General features: G+C 52.0%; 1 protein-coding gene across 6 annotated transcripts in view; it reads right to left on the bottom strand.

Moving 5' to 3' along the window:
• The window catches only part of SAMD11 (sterile alpha motif domain containing 11), a 78,878-nt gene that overhangs the window by 36,276 nt on the left and 26,381 nt on the right, over positions 1-16,221 (bottom strand). For all 6 annotated transcript variants that reach the window (XM_071449377.1, XM_071449378.1, XM_071449379.1 and 3 more), the window contains exon 5: positions 6,244-6,368. In XM_071449377.1, coding sequence (XP_071305478.1) covers positions 6,244-6,368 — 125 coding nt within the window. The remainder of the gene's footprint in view (positions 1-6,243; positions 6,369-16,221) is intronic.

The raw sequence follows: 16,221 nt of genomic DNA, 5'->3' as shown, positions 1-16,221 counted from the left end.
AGGCTGCAAGCAGGAGCCCCGGCCCCGATCAATCTCCACATTACAGCTGACAGAATGGTGCTAATAACTTATTGATCTCATGTTTGCCAGGCCCCAGTGGGGCTGGAAGGCTCCCATTGATTGGCTTGGGGGAAGGAGGCTCTCAGCTGAGAACAGAGCGGAAAACCTTCAAATTGTCTCCTTCCCCAGGAGCTGGGGAGGGCAGGGACCTGCACGGGGAACCCAGGAGGAGGAGGAGGGCAGAGGAAGAAGGATGTGTGTGTTAGAGATGGGGATTAAGAATGGAAAAGGAATTGGGGGAGAAAAGGGGCTTGAGAAGAAAGAAACGCGAGGAGGAGGGGGAAGAGCAGGGAAGGGGAGAGAAGCAAAAGAGAAAAGGAACTGGGAACAAAAAGATTGTGCAGAGCTGAGAAATGAATGAACCAGGCAGCTGAGCCTCTTCTTGCTCACAGCAAGTCATTAATAAAACCCTTCCCATGCCCAGCCCTCCAGCCCTAAATAACTCTTCCCAATCTGCTCGTGGCTGGCACAAAGCAATGCTCACTGCCTGGGCAGGGTGAGAGCAGAGCTTTACTGGGGACAGGGCAGCAGCAGCACAGTCCCCACGGTGGCAGAGCCACAATTCCACCCTGGAAAATCCCAACCCAGCTCCCTGACCTGCACTGAAGAGGCCAAGAGCCACCAGGGATGCTGGGCCCTGCCCAGGCTGCCCTTGATGATCCCAGAGGTCTTTTCCAACCTTAACTGAACTCCAACAACAGGCCCTGGCCTGCCTCAGCTCCTCCTGCTCCAGCAGGGGCAAAGCCAAGGGTAAAACCTGAGCAAAAAAACAGCAAAATCCTGCACTGACCTGTGCTGGCACAGCCAAAGGAAACACTTCTTCCACCTTGGCTTTTCCCTCTCTGCCCTCACCTCCCAACTCCTCTGCTGCCATTACAAAGGCTCTGGGTTACCTCCCACTCCTGCAAGGCCTCAGGAGGTGCAAAACCAAAGTTAAAGAGAGCCCAGAGAGGGGAGCAGAGCCCACAGAGAGGGAACAGAGCCCAGAGAGGGGAGCAGAGCCCAGAGAGGGGAGCGGAGCACAGAGAGGGGAGCGGAGCCCACAGAGAGGGGAGCGGAGCACAGAGAGGGGAGCAGAGCCCACAGAGGGGAGCAGAGCCCACAGAGGGGAGCGGAGCCCACAGAGGGGAGCGGAGCCCACAGAGAGGGGAGCGGAGCCCACAGAGGGGAGCGGAGCCCACAGAGAGGGGAGCAGAGCCCACAGAGAGGGGAGCAGAGCCCACAGAGAGGGGAGCAGAGCCCACAGAGAGGGGAGCAGAGCCCACAGAGAGGGGAGCGGAGCACAGAGAGGGGAGCGGAGCCCACAGAGAGGGGAACGGAGCCCACAGAGAGGGGAACGGAGCCCACAGAGGGGAGCAGAGCCCACAGAGAGGGGAACAGAGCCCACAGAGGGGACAGTGCTCCAGCTCCAAGGGCAGGGGATGCAGAGCAGAGCCTGGGCCCTCAGGCTGCCAAGGTGAACAATTGTCCTTCAGGGGAAAACATGTCAACAACAGGGCCTGGCCTTCCAGCTCCTGGCTGCCCATTTGGTGCTGATTTTCTGCTCAATTTAAGGCAGCAGTCCAATAAAGGCTGCTGCTTTTTTTCCCCGTTGTTTGGCTCAGCTAAATGAAAACATGTCTGCAGCCCAGCTCATTACCCCAGCCCTGTGCTGGGATCCTGTCTCCAACCATTAGCAGCAACATCCCTGATCCCAATTCCTTTTCATCCCCAATATTAACTCCTCCTTAGCATATGAAAGCTCTGGGGCTCAGTGCAGAGGCAAACCAGGTCACTGCAAGGCCATGGCAGGGACACAGAGCCCAGGGTTAGGCCTGAGCAGCCAGCTGTGCATCCACACTGCGAATAAAAACCCCAAATTCTCACTTCTGAATCTCTTTACAGCCCAAAGGTCCTCCTCCTCCCTTGCTTGGCCAACAGGGAAAGATGGGGCAAGAGGGTGAGCACAGAATAAATCCTCTCACAGGGACATAGCTCAGCTCTGTGGTGTTTGTGAGACTTGGGGGTGAACTCTGCTCCTCCAGGGCTGCAAAAGCACCAGGAATACAGGAGCACCTGGAAAAGCCTCTCTGGAGCTCTGCAAGGCTCTCAGGCTTGTCTCTCCCATGGCACTGACCAAAAACCCTGGAAAAACCTCTCAGGGTTTGTCATTCCTATCACAGTGACCAAAACCCCCTGGAAAAGCCTCTCAGGGTTTGTCACTCCTATCACAGTGACCAAAACCCCCTGGAAAAGCCTCTCAGGGTTTGTCACTCCCATGGCACTGACCAAAACCCCTGCAAAGCCTCTCTGGAGCTCTCAGGGTTTGTCACTCCCATCACGGTGACCAAAACCCCCTGGAAAAGCCTCTCAGGGTTTGTCACTCCCATGGCACTGACCAAAACCCCTGCAAAGCCTCTCTGGAGCTCTCAGGGTTTGTCACTCCCATGGCACTGACCAAAACCCCTGCAAAGCCTCTCTGGAGCTGTGCCCCACAGCAGCTGCCCTGCTGCTGCTGCTGCTGCTCCCCCCTCAGCCAGGGCAGCGCAGCCCCAGGCGCTCTCTGCAGTGAATTCCTCCCTGCCTGGGGCAGGACTGAGGCTCTGTCTCCCCTCTGTGCCCTCTCAGAGCACCTCCAGCCAGCACAGCAGGTCCCTGAGGCACAAGGGGCAGAAGGAGGAGAGGGAAGAGCTACCCACCTTCCTCTAGCATGAGGGAGCCTGAATCCTCCACTTCTATCCATGCAAATAGTCCTACTGCCACTGGAAACCCATGAAATCTGGCACTGCAGAACAGAGGGTGTTTGAGGAGAGAAAGAGGAGAAATTAACAGGATTTTTGTGCAGGACAGGGGTGAATTAGAGCCTGGGGAGCAGGTGCCAAGCGCTGGCTCAGGCCCTAAAGCAGCGTGCAGAGCACTGGGGGAGGCACTTGGAGACCCTCAGGGAAGCACAGAGCCCATTCCATGCACCTTTCCTCTCCTCCTTCCCTCCCATCCCCACTGCAGTGCAATTAGCACCAAGGAGAGCACTCCCTGCTGCAGAACCAGCAGGGCAGGAGGGACAGCAGGGAACCCTCTGCAGGGTCAGCCAAGGAGAGACCAGCCCTGGTTCGCAGGGAAACTGCTCTGGGGGCTTGGGCAATCACCAAATCTGCTTTTCTGCCTGCCCCCTGTGCAGGCTGGCAGTGCCAAGGGGAACCAACCTCACCCCTGCCCCAGGCAGCTCTGCCCTGAGCCCCTTCCTGCCTTCCTGAAGTCAGAAAAGCCCCAGAACCACACACAATGATTTTTCACTCATCCCAGCCCCTTTCTGCATTTCAAAGACCATTCAGATCCAGCGATATTGCTGATTTCCCAGCCCATGCTGTCTGAACTACAGCACTGCCTCTAATCCTGGTTGTAACAACAAGAGAAGGAATTCCCTCCCAGAATTAATCACAAACCAGCCAGCCCTGCCAGATTCAGCCTTTCTGCTGCCCCCACGGGCTGGCAACGAGCAAATCTGTGCCATTTGTGCTCTCCTTGTTCCCAATCCTGCCCTGGGGCTGAGTCCTGTTCCAGCAGCACTCTGAGCACACAGGAGCCCCCAGAGAGCCCCCCCTGCCCTCCCTGCACCAAATCCCACCCATAAACCAGCACAGGAACATTTCAGAGCAGAGCCCTGCAGCTCCCAGCCAAGACTTTTTGAACCTGGTGGCCCCAGCATCATTTATTCAGCATTGTTTGTGTGCAGGTGCCTTCAGGAGGGGGAGATTCTCATAACCCAACGCACAGGGCAGGCAGCTGGGGGCAAAGTTCCTCTCCCCTTCTTGCTGGAACAAAATGGTTTCAACAACAGCAAGCAGTGCTTCGCCACCTCTGAAAATTCTGTATAAATTCATGATTGCCCAGCTCCCCTCCCAGCAAAACCAGCCCCAGCAGTGCTGGGCCCAAAGCCCAGAGGAAACCTGGGCAGAGGTGACAAAGTGACAAAGCCCCCCCTGTCCCCTCAGACACCTCCTGTGCCCTCCTGACTTTTCTAAACACCCCAAACCTGTCATTCCTTGTCACTGGCTTGGTGGCTTCCTGTGTGCCTCAGCCTCTTCTTTTTCTCTCATGAATATTTCACAGGATCAGAAAGGTTGGAAACGATCTCCAGGACCACCCAGGCCAAGCATTAACCCAGCCTTAACCAACCAGCCTTAACCATTAACCAACCCATATCCCCAGGTGACCTGGACACCTCCAGGATGGTGACTCCACCACTGCCCTGGGCAGCCTCTTCCCCCAGGAAATTGCTCCTAATATTGATCATATTGTTCCTAATATTGATAATATTGTTCCTAATAATTGTCCCTAATATTGATAATATTGTTCCTAATAGTTGCTCCTAATGTTGATAATATTATTCCTAATACTTGCTCCCAATATTGATAATATTGTTCCTAATAATTGTCCCTAATATTGATAATATTGCTCCTAATAGTTGCTCCTAATATTGATATTATTGTTCCTAATAATTGCTCCTAATATTGATAATATTGCTCCTAATAATTGCTCCTAATATTGTGCCTCTGCTGGCACAACTCGAGGCCATTTCTTACAGTTTCCTAATTTAAGAAACGAACCAGAGCAGCTCAAACACCAATTAAGAAAGGGGAATCAGAGCTCCTCCACCTCATCTTTTCTCCTGGTGGGAATGAGAAGAACCCTTTGCATTTCTGGAATGCCACAGGTCCCAGAGAATTCCAGCAATGCTGATCAAGCCCAGCAGTTTCTCTGCAAAGCAAACAAGACTGAAACCCATTCTGACACCCAGGGTCAGCTGAGCCACGCAGACTCCAGCAGGGTCACAGGGAAAAATGGATTTATGGCCAGGCTGGCCTTTGGAGCTGTGCAGGGAAAGGGGCTTTGGGAAATTGTTAATGATGAGGTTGGAGATTCAGCTGTGAAAGCAAAGTCTGGGAGCTGCCATGGCTGATTTACACACACACACCACAAACCCCTCCTGAGTCCATCCTGAAGGTGTGATTGAAGTTTTCACCCCCCAAAGACATTCAGGTGTGGGGCTCCCTCTGCATTTGGGGTTCACTCACACACTCAGCAGAATGACTGACAAAACACATGAACACAACCAGACAGATTTTCTGAGAAGGCCTAAAACAGCACACAGAGAGATCCAGCTCTGATTTGAAAGGGCAGGTATTAAACTGAATAAAACACTATAAAAACTGACAGAAACCCCAATTTTTCCTCAACTTCCATTTCCAACTGACGGCTCCTGCAATCAACAAGCAGGTGTTGGTTTATTTATCCCAGACTCTCACTTGTGGACTTCTGCACCACCAGACCCCCTCCCTGAGCCCAGGGCAGGATCCCCCAGGAGCTGAAACCAGGGGAACAGCCCAAAACCTGCCCAGAAACCCAAACCACCCCGCTCCCAGAGAGCTGGCAGGCCCTGCAGCAGCGTGGGGAACCTCAGATTAATGAAATTACAAATCCAATCATGCTCTGTGCAAGGCCTTTCTGCCTCACTTGGCAGCAGCCCTGGGGATGCTGCAGTGCTGTGCTGCCACAAGCTCCTTTAACACAGCCCACTGGGTTTGGGGACCTCCAGAGGGCTTCACCAGCACCACAAAATCCTTCCCACCTTCTTTAGCCACCCTTCCCACCTTCATCTTTAGCCACAGCACCACAGGATTTCCTCCAGCTGAAATGCAACACAGAAAAATCCAACAGGACAGCAAAGGGACCGGGGAACGAGTGCAGCCATGATATTTTATGAAAAACTCTTTTGCTAGGATTTTTTCTCCTGAGAAGCTGAGAGGCCTCAGGAACAAAATGTAAACAATGATTATCTGCTGCTGTGGAATGCAACAGGTGGATCTGGGATTGGGCTCATGTGGTTGTTTCTAATTAATGGCCAATCACAGCCCAGCTGTCTCGGACTCTCTGAGAGTCACGAGCTTTTGTTATCATTCCACTTCTTTCCTTCTGATGAAATCCTTTCTTCTATTCTTTTAGCACAGTTTTAATATATCATTTTCTTTTGATATAATATATACCATAAAATATAAATAATAAAATAATAAATCAGCCTTCTGAAACACGGAGTCAGGATCTCTTCCCTCATCCTGAGACCCCTGCGAACACCAGCACAGGCGAGAGGGAGAGGAGGGGAGGGAAACCACGAGCCCAGGGCAGCAGAGGTGCCCCAGCCCTCACCTGCTGCTGCCAGCCCCACGTCCAGGGGGTTCCTCTTGAGCTCACAGCGGCTCTGGCTCTCTGGCATGCCGAGCTGGCGGCCCTGCTGCAGGCTGGAGATGATGCTGGACAGGTCGGTGTCGCGGCTGCGGCAGAGCACAGAAAGCCCACGTTAAGGAAATCCCACCACTCAGAGTACCTGAAGTACCTGTCCCCCAGAATTGATTTATTTCCCCCCATGCGAGCACAGCTGGGAGAGGTTTTTGTGTGCTCCAGCACTGCTGGATTGCAGGATTGCCCCTTCCCTCCCTCCCTGTCTCTCCTTTCCTCCCTCTCTCCCTCCCTCTCTCCCTCCCTAACCTCTCCTGGATTTTTGGGGATTTCAAAGCCCTTCCCAAACTCCCCTCTCATTTCCCATCAAGGGCCCTGCAGCTGCCAGAGCTGCTGATTTCTGATCCCAGCCCTGCCAGATAGAACTTGCGTGGGCCAGGACTCACATCGAGGATGGAAAAACTGAAAGCGGAGGAATTGGCAGAGCTGCTCCAGAATGAATAGGAAACTTGAACTGAAATAACTGATAGTTTTCTATCAGCTGCCACCCTTCTATTCTTAAAAACCTAAGTTTTTCCATTCCATCAGTGCTGGGACAAAAGGCTGTTTGGTTTGGTTGAATGATGGTTTCTCTCCTCAGAGGGAAACCCACCACGAGCCCGGGCAGCAGCGTTCCCCAGAGCTGGGGGGACAGATCTATTTACAAAACCCATTTTCAACTCCCCCTCCAACAGATCCTGAAACAATGCTCTTCCTTCTGGGAAAAGAGACTGTGTTAGAGCAATGCAGCATTATTTTGCCTGCTCTCCTTGCATCACACTGCTGCTAACTAGGTTGGGTTAGTCATTTTTTTTCTATTTTTTTTTTCCTTCTATGGAAAGGAAGAACACAACAACCAATTCGCTGTAGCAGATACTGCAGCTCAGTGGTGAATTCTTTTGCTGGCAAACCACTCTCCAGTTGCAAAATATTCCTGAGTAAAGGATCTACAAGGAGTGAGGAGGAAGAAGAAGGTGGCAGGAGCTGGTGGTGCTGGAACATCTCCCTTTGGTTTGTTTGCAGGAGATGCTGAGCGCCCCATCCTGCCAGCACCAGGGGCTCAACCTCAGCTGAACAGGACAACTTCTCCTGCCCTGTCTCTGAAGGGAAGATGACAGCCAGGAGAGCCAGAGACACTTGGCAGAAACGACAGAAACGAGGAATAAATGAGGAACAAATGAGGAACAAATGAGGAACACGGCCCTCCCTGCCCAGCCACAGCTCCCTCCCTGCTCCCACCCGGGGGTGTCCTCACCTGGGCCCGGCAGAGCAGCCCGGAGGGTGCATTATCTGCAGAATTACCCAGCACTGATCTGCCTTAAATATCCCCCGGTGCAGCTCCCGGGGCTGCCAGCCCAGCCCGGGCTGCAGCAGGGATGGAGCTAATCCGTGTCTAGCTGCTGCTAAGCTGATCAGCCCAGGACAGAAAGTCTTTAGGTACTTTCAGCGGGCGTCTGGCTGCAGATTTCCAGGGGAGGCTGCAGACACAAACAGCCCCTGATTCCCTCCAGGATCCCCTGTCCCTCGGGGGGATCAGCAGGAGAAGGGATGCTGGGCTCCCAAATCCCCTGAGCACCCTCCCACCTCCCCCCAGAGCAGTTCAGAGTGCTCCTTATGCAAGCACGAGGCTCATTACTTAAGCAAGCCCACAGGTGAGTGGGAAGCCCATTTCTCCTGTGCCAAGCAGTTTTGGGTCTTATCCTCTTTTAGCTGCCACCTTTAAGATGCATTATGCAAATATTTTGGTGTCTTAAGTCATTTATGGGATTAATGTGAAGTGATTATCAGTTCTTTTTAATCATGCCAATCAATAAGTGGCTGTCAGGGACAGAGGACAAATGCAGATAAACGCTGCCATCAGCACAAGGCCCGGAAAGGGCGGAGGAGAGGAGCCAGGAGAGCAGGGAGTGGGAAGAGAAAAATGGGATAATTACATCTTTGCATTTGCACACTGCCTCGCATCCCAGCGGAGCCCCGAGCGGGCTGGTGGGTAAACACCTCCAGCTGCTGGGAGGGATTGTTTTACCCAGCAGGAAAATGCAGCCCCCTCTCTCTGGAGCAGCTCCTCAGAACCCAGAGAGGGCAGGACACCGGGATGGAGCCAGGGAAAACAGAACCCAGGACAGGGAGGGAATCATCCCCACCAGCACCAGCAGCGCTGCTCTCCTTGCCCCAGAACCTCCTGCTGTCAGGAGATTGTCCATGGTTTGAAATAAAAACCATCGGGGTGTGCACAGGTGCACCAGCAAATCCAGGCTCAGGGGGCCACAGGCACAGCCCAGCCTCAGTTTACCCATGGAGCCAGGCAGAACCCAGTCCCATTGTCCATCCCAGTCCCACCCCAGCCTCAGTTTACCCATGGAACCAGGCAGAACCTAGTCCCATTCTCCATCCCAGTCCAATAAAAACCATCCTGGTGTGCACAGGTGCATTAGCAAATCCAAGCTCAGGGAGGCACATATCCAAGCACAGGCAAATCCAAGCACCAGCACACTCCAGCCTCAGTTTACCCATGGAGCCAGGCAGAACCCAGTCCCATTATCCATCCCAGTCCCTCCCAGCCCAATAAAAACCTCAATGGTGTCTAAAGGTGCATTAGCAAGGAGCCACAGGCACAGTCCAGCCTCAGTTTACCCCTGGAGCCAGGCAGAGCCCAGTGCCACTGTCCACCCCAGCCCCTTGGCTGCTGGCCTGTGAGCCCCAGTGGGCACAGAGGTGCTGCCAGATGTCCCCGAGGGTCACAGCCACCCCAGAGCCTGCCCAGCCAGAGCCAGGCTGGCAGCAACGCCTCCCAAATGTGCTTCATCTGCAGCCATTAGCAGCGAGTGCACGTCTAAGGAGGAGAGGGATGAGCAGACTAATGGCTGGAGACAATTAAGCAGAGGATAAATCAGTGTCAGGGCTCTGCAGAGCACAGGCAGCCAGGCGCCCGCAGGCTCTGCTCACAGACTGCACGGGGCAAGGAGACAGCTCGGGCAGGATGGAAATCACTCCCACCAGGGGCTGCCCTTCCCTTCCTGCAGCTCCCTCTGCCCAGAGAGAGGAGGTGACGGGGCAGGGGCTGCCCCCAGTGCCCCATCCTCCTCACGGGTGAGGCTGAAGGAGCCTGGCAGGGTCTGCTGGCACTGCCAGCTGTGCCCTGCCCTGCCCCAGGCTCACTGCAGAGAGATGCCAGCCAGGAGAAGGGCAGTGCCCTGCAGAGAGGAGTTCCAGCCAGCTGCAGCTCCCAAGGGCTGCTCCAGAGTGAGCTGTTGGTGTAAATGTGGAGCTCCAGAGTGAGTGCTGGTGTAAATGTGAAGCTCCAGAGTGAGCTGTTGGTGTGAATGTGGAGCTCAGGCTGTCCCTGCCCTGCTCCAGAGTGAGCTGTTGGTGTAAATGTGGAGCTCAGGCTGTCCCTGCCCTGCTCCAGAGTGAGCTGTTGGTGTAAATGTGGAGCTCCAGATTGAGCTGTTGGTGCAATTTTGGAGCTCAGGCTCCCCTTGCCCTACTCCAGGCCTCACTGGGCTGGCAGCTCTGGGCTGCTCAGGAATGGAGCAGACAGCAGAGCCCACCTGGCCCTGCAGCCTCAGGAGCTCCAGAGAGAGCTGGGACAGAACCACAGGGAGCCCCAAACCAGCAGGGACAAAATTCCACAGGTCCAGAAAGTGCAGGAGAGCTGAGGGAATGGGGAACAGACCCAGCACCACACCAGTGGGGAACTTTCCCTAATACTCCATCAAATCAAAGCAAAGCTGGGAAAACACACACTCAAAAATCTCTGCAGGAATGCAAAGTAGGGGACTGGAAGAGAAGAGAGACTCAGAAAGCGAAATAGGAAGGAAATAAAATGGAAAAACATTTCTTTTAGAACACATTCCACCAGCTCTCCATCCCCTTAACGATCAGGCAGTAAGTGCAGGGATTATATTAAATTTTACTGATCAATACAGCAGCCATAAAACTGTCCCGACCCTCTGCCCCTCCCTCCAATAAAGAAAGGGAAAATCCAATATGCAAAGGGAGCAGTGTCAGACCTGCAGGGAAAGGAGACACCGGGGCAGTGAGCAGGGCAGGGCAGGGGCAGCTGCACCAGGGCTGTTCCATGGCTCAGGGGCAGCTCAGATCCTCCCCTCTGCAGTGATTCCCTCCTGACCCTGCCTGGCAGGGCAGAGAAGCTCCAGTGGATGAGAAAATCCCCAGAAGCTGCAGAAACACGAGGGGTTTTTCCTCTTCTGCTCTCAGCAGCACAAACCCCAAGTTTTGCTGTCAGGAGCAGCATCCCAGGCTGCTGGAGGAAACAACCTCGAGTTTCAGCAGGGGAGGTTTGGATGGGATCTCAGGGAACATTTCCCACCTAAAAACAAGGGAACAGAGCCCTGGCCAGGCTGCCCAGGGCACAGCTGGAGTGCCCAGCCCTGCAGGGCTCAGGAGCCATGGGGAGGTGGCTCTGGGGACACACAGGACACTGCTGGCCCTGGGGACATGGGGCACTGCTGGCCCTGGCAGGGCTGGGGCTGGACCTGGGGACCCTGCAGGGCTCAGGAGCCTTGGGGAGGTGACCTTGGGGACACACAGGACACTGCTGGCCCTGGCAGGGCTCAGGAGGTGGCCCTGGGGACCCTGGAGGATTCAGGAGCCATGGGGACACCTTGGGCACTGCTGACCTTGGCAGAGCTGGGGCTGGACCTGGGGAGGTGGCCCTGGGGACATGGGGCAGGGTTAGGGCTGGACCTGGGGACCCTGGAGGGCTCAGGAGGTGGCCCTGGGGACGCCCTGGGCACTGCTGGCCCTGGCATTGCTGGAGCTGGCCCTGGCAGGGTTAGGCTGGCCCTGGTGACCCTGGAGGGCTCAGGAGGTGGCCCTGGGGACGCCCTGGCATTGCTGGAGCCCTGGCATTGCTGGAGCTGGCCCTGGTGACCCGCAGGGAGCCAGGATCCTGCAGAGCACTCTGTGCCTCAGGGCTGCCCCCAGCCCGGGGTGGGAGGGATGTGAATCAGGCCTGGGGAGGGAATAATGAGCTTTTTGTGGGAGCCATGAAGGGAGAGCCCAGGCTGGTCCATAAATGCTGTGGCACCATCCCAGCCCTGGGAAACACCTGATGGAACAGCACAGCTGGGGCATGGCAGGGCTGGGCCAGCTCCCAAGGGCACTCAGATTTCCTAGCATTTAAAAACTAAGCATTTGTTTGAAAAATTGTTAGCATTTGTTAAAAAAAAACCAAAGTAATAACTGATTTCTAAAGAAACATCAGCACTCCAGTCCAGCCCCTGGAAAAACCCCTCAATTTGGTGAATGTGGGGGTTGTACAGGACCTGGAAGAGCTGCAAGAGCAATTCCTGCTGCAGCCCCCACATGAAACTCCAGCAGTGCCATTGCCTTTCCCTGCAGTGTCCAGCCTCCCCGGGCCATTTAATCACACTCTCATTGATTTTCAGGCCCCAGAAGGGACTGCTCTGCCTGCCTGCCCTGACCTCCTGCTCAGAACCTGTCACAAAATCAGCCCCTGGTGCTCCCAGTTAATGCTGGCAGCTCAGAGGGGAGAAAATGTGTGAGTTGTGTCTCTGCTGTGTATGAGCACAGAGCTCCCCACCCCAACCCTGACCACGCCAAATCCAGTGTCTGGGAATAAAATCAGCTTTATTCCCAAGAACTGATGAATCCCCTCAGCTTCTTCCTTACTAGAACACAAAGCTCCCAAAACAAATAATTTTAAAAAATTAATTTTAAATTAATTTTAAATTAATTTTAAATTAATTTTAAATTAATGAAAATTAAAATTTTAATTTAATAGAAAATTAATTTAAGTTAAAATTCATTTAATGATAATTTAAATTCAAATTTAAATTTAATTTTTAAAAAATCCTAAACATTAAAAAAAAAAAATTCACAAGCTCTGAGTCCCCCCACACACAGGGCACCACAGCAGTGAAGGATTGGCCACCCTGCAGCCCAGCAGAGGCAGGAGCCACCCTGGACAGGGAATTCTGAGGGAATTCTGAGCCATCACTGCCTGCCAGCAATGCAGTAACTCCCTGGCTGTGCCCTGGCACGGCCCCTGAGGCAAGGTCAGCGCCCCAGGCCAGCCTTAAGCCGGGCTCCTGAGTCAGCAGAGGCAGGGCTGGGATCAGGGAAAGCCTCAGCTCAGCCCCACCGTCCCCTCCCGGCCCCAAAGCCACCCCAGGGGCACCCAGGGCAGGGATTGGGGTCAAGGGGACAGGGCAGGGTGGGGCTGGGCTGGCACCTGTCCTGCAGGGCTGGCACCTCCTGGCACGGCCCTGGCACAGCCAAGGCAGCTGCTGGGAATGCCCCCCGCCACAGGAGCAGGATGCTCCCCACGGGAATTCATTCTGTGCCCTGGACAGAAGCCAGCATGCAAAGCTCAAAGAAAGCCACCACTTATTATTATTGTGATTTGTAAAATGTATTTTTATATATTTATCATATAAATAGATTTTATAGTATATTTATATTGTATATTACATTGTATATAATTATATATTATATTGTGTTATTATATAATATTATACTGTATTATATATTATACTTATATATTATATTGTTATATGTATTATGTATTGTATTATTATACTGTATTAGATATTATATTGTTATATGTATTTTGTATTGTGTTGTATTATATTTATTTTCTAATTGTATATATTAAATATATATTATTAAATATAAGTATATAATATAAATACATTATTTCTTGTGTATTGTTACTATATTATGTATATGTAGTATATTATGTGTATGAATAGTATGTTTTATGTATTATATTATATAGTATATTGTGCACTATTATATATTATTAAATATTTGTATTCTATATTATTATTATTGTTGTTGTTATTATTATTGTTATTATTGTTGTTATTGTTATTATTATCATTGAATTTTTATTGTATTTTCATTGCTCAGCCTTTTGTGTAACTTTTCAAACTTCCCCACTGGTCCAAACCCCTGTGTGTCACTCTGTCCTTGTCACACATGGGTCTGACAGAACAATCCCCAGCCTCCCCCTCTGCCTGCCAGGGACCTGAGCTTCACCCAGGGAGAGAAGGGGGACATGAGGAGAGGAAAAGAGGAGGAGAAAGAGAAATTTCAACTTAGTTTAATAAACAAAGTTTTCCCAACTGGAGGGAGAGGCCTGAAAATCCCAACCCTCCCCATGGGCAGCACAGCCCTAAATCTCCCTGCAGCCTGAGCCTGGAAAAACAAATTAATCATCCTGCAATGTCCCCAGCAAAATGCCCATAAAATTTCATTAATGCTCATGACAGTTCATAAAAATGATCAGTAGGGCTGGCAACTCCAAAATAAGGTGGAAATAAGTATGAAGATGTTTTTGCTGTAAGCCTGCTTTGTCATTCAGCTCCCTGCAAGCTCATAAATAAAAAGCAGCTGGAATTACAGCACCCTGAGAGAGGGAGGAGAGGGATCCCTGAGAGGGGACCTGGCAGGAGATTTCTGCTCAGCAGGGACAGGGATGTGGGGCTGGCACAGCTGCTGGGACCCAGGGCTCCTCCAACACCCCAAATTCCCCCCTCACCAAGTGCAGCTGATGAATATTAAAATAATGTTAAAATAACATTAAAATAATGCAATGTGTGGAATAAAATAAAGGGAAAAATGGAAAATAAAACAAGCAGCTTTGATTGGTGCTGGGCAGGAGGGGAGGGAGGATCCAGAGGAATCCCTCACAGCACCCAGGACGCTCCAAACCATCCCAACCCCACGGGGCTGTGAGCACAGCAAATCTCCAGTTCCAGCCCTGCAAGCCTGGACCCAACAGCAGCAGGTTGGTTCTTTCTTGTGGATTGGCTCTTTCTTTGAGGATTATGTGAGCTAAAAGGCATCAGGAATTCTTCCCAAGGCTGTCTGTGGCCTTCAGATCTCAGTTTATCCCAAATCCTTTCGGATACCCTACAAAAATTCCATTACTCCCTCCCATGTACCAAAGATTTCAGCACACTGGGGATAAACATGGCCAGAACTACTCTTAATAAAATTTTCCCTTTTCTTGTAGGAATCTACAGCTTTTCCCACCTTTATCTGAAATGCAATTTTAGCTTTAAATGCAAGTTAGGACTGGTTTATTTATCAGCTCCCATTCCCCTTTAGCACCTGAATCTCTGCTAGTCCATAAATGCTCCCCCTTCCCTACCCCATCCCTGCAGCCAGATAAATCTGCCTGGGAATGAGTGTGAGAGCACAAAGTGCTGCTAATGAAATGATGAGGACATCATTAGCTCACATTAAGTCATACTTTTCAGCACTCCAAGTTTTCCCCTTGTTTGGCCTTATCATCCCTGTAGGAAAGGGAAAAGCCACTCAGGTACCTCTGCTGTGCCTGATTGCCAAAATCCCAGGGTGGGGATTGAAGAATTCCCCTGAGCAGCCACTGCCCAAACCCAGGGCAGGAAGGAGCTGGATGGGCTGGATTCAGCCTGATGTTAAATGCTAAATTCATGCCTGATGTTATTTAGGATATTTATTTAATAGGATAGTTAAAGTCCTTTTCCTGCCATGGCTGACACATCTGTGGTGTCTCACTGGGGACTTCTGAGGTCTTCCACAGAGTCAAGAATGAAATTGTCCCCAGAGCTGTGGGAACAGCTCTGCAGAGCTGGGATCTTCTCTCCCCTGACTTCATCTGATGGGCAAAACTGAACTCGTTCAGCTTTCCCAGCTGGGAGCAGCCAGGGAGTGCCAGAGGGGCCAGCAGGTCCCTGTGTGGGGCCCTGCTCCTGTGCCCTGCCTGGCCCCAGGGCTCAGCCTCCAGCTGCTGAGAACTGCCCCTGACCTTTCAGTCCCCCTCTCAGGTCTCTGAGATTAGAAAGGAAAAGCTGACAAAAAAATAATAAATGACAGCAGGCAGCCCCAGAGGGATGCTGTGTCAGTGCTGGGAGGGCAGGGCACAGCATCAGCGCTGTGCCACTGATAACTGTGTCACCCGTGTCACCCGTGTCACCTGTGTGCCCCAGCAGAGCTCTGCTGAGTCAGGAGCAGCCTTGACACCTCCACCAGCAGCTGCTTTTCAATCCTGCCCTGCTCTCCTTGCCAAAGCACGGAGCTAAATCACTGCAGTTCCCATTTTCTTTGCTTCTCCCATCTCCTTTCCCAGGTGTTTTTCACCTCCTCCTTCCCCCCAGCCTGATTTATGTCCCTTTTCCTCCTGCCTGCCCTGTTCCACTCCCCTTTGGCAGCTGCACACCCAGCAGGGCAGGTCTCTGGTAACACCTGAGCCTCCCTGCCAGCCCTGCTGGAACTGAAATCTGCTTTACAGGGCTGGGAGCTGCCAACCTGGGCTGCTCAAACACAGAAAACCCCAAATCCTTCCTCTGCCACACAGCATAACCAGGTTTGTTCCCTTTTCTATGGGCAGCTTTGACAGCTGGACTCCTCAGGAAAAGCAAAACTTCTGTTCCCAGGGGAATTGCTGAGGTTTCTCCCAGGACAGAGCTAAACTGAAGGAAATGGTCAAGCTGAGGAAGACCAGGAAATGCATTTGACATAAAAATCAGAGCATTATTTTATTCCACGCATTGCAAGCTCAGAATAATTTTTTTAAGACAGGGATTCTAATTTCCAAAGGTGTTGGCACCCTCAGCTGCCATTGTGCAGAATCATTGCTCACAGGGCCATTAATTAAGGCACTGTCAGCACTTCCATCCCAAACCTCTGCCTTTTAGGAGTTTATAACAGCCATAAAATTCTGCTCTGGGCTGAAATTTAGCATGGAAGGAATCCATCCCTTTGTATTTGAGAGCCCCAGCAGCTTGGAGCAGCCAGCCAGGGCTTGCACTCTGAGGGCTGCCTTTCAAAAACCTCTTTTTATGGGTGCTGAGCTGCTGCACTGGCTCCTTGTGCTCACTGTGGGATGGGGCTTGTGCTCTTCACGCTGGAAAATTTGGGAATTGTGGGGGT

The sequence above is a fragment of the Agelaius tricolor genome, unplaced genomic scaffold (assembly GCF_023055355.1).
Source record: "Agelaius tricolor isolate 1412-34295 unplaced genomic scaffold, bAgeTri1.0.p SCAF_28, whole genome shotgun sequence".
Classification (NCBI taxonomy): domain Eukaryota; kingdom Metazoa; phylum Chordata; class Aves; order Passeriformes; family Icteridae; genus Agelaius; species Agelaius tricolor.
Note: the sequence above shows the minus strand (reverse complement) of the source record. Positions and strands in the feature narration are given on the sequence as shown.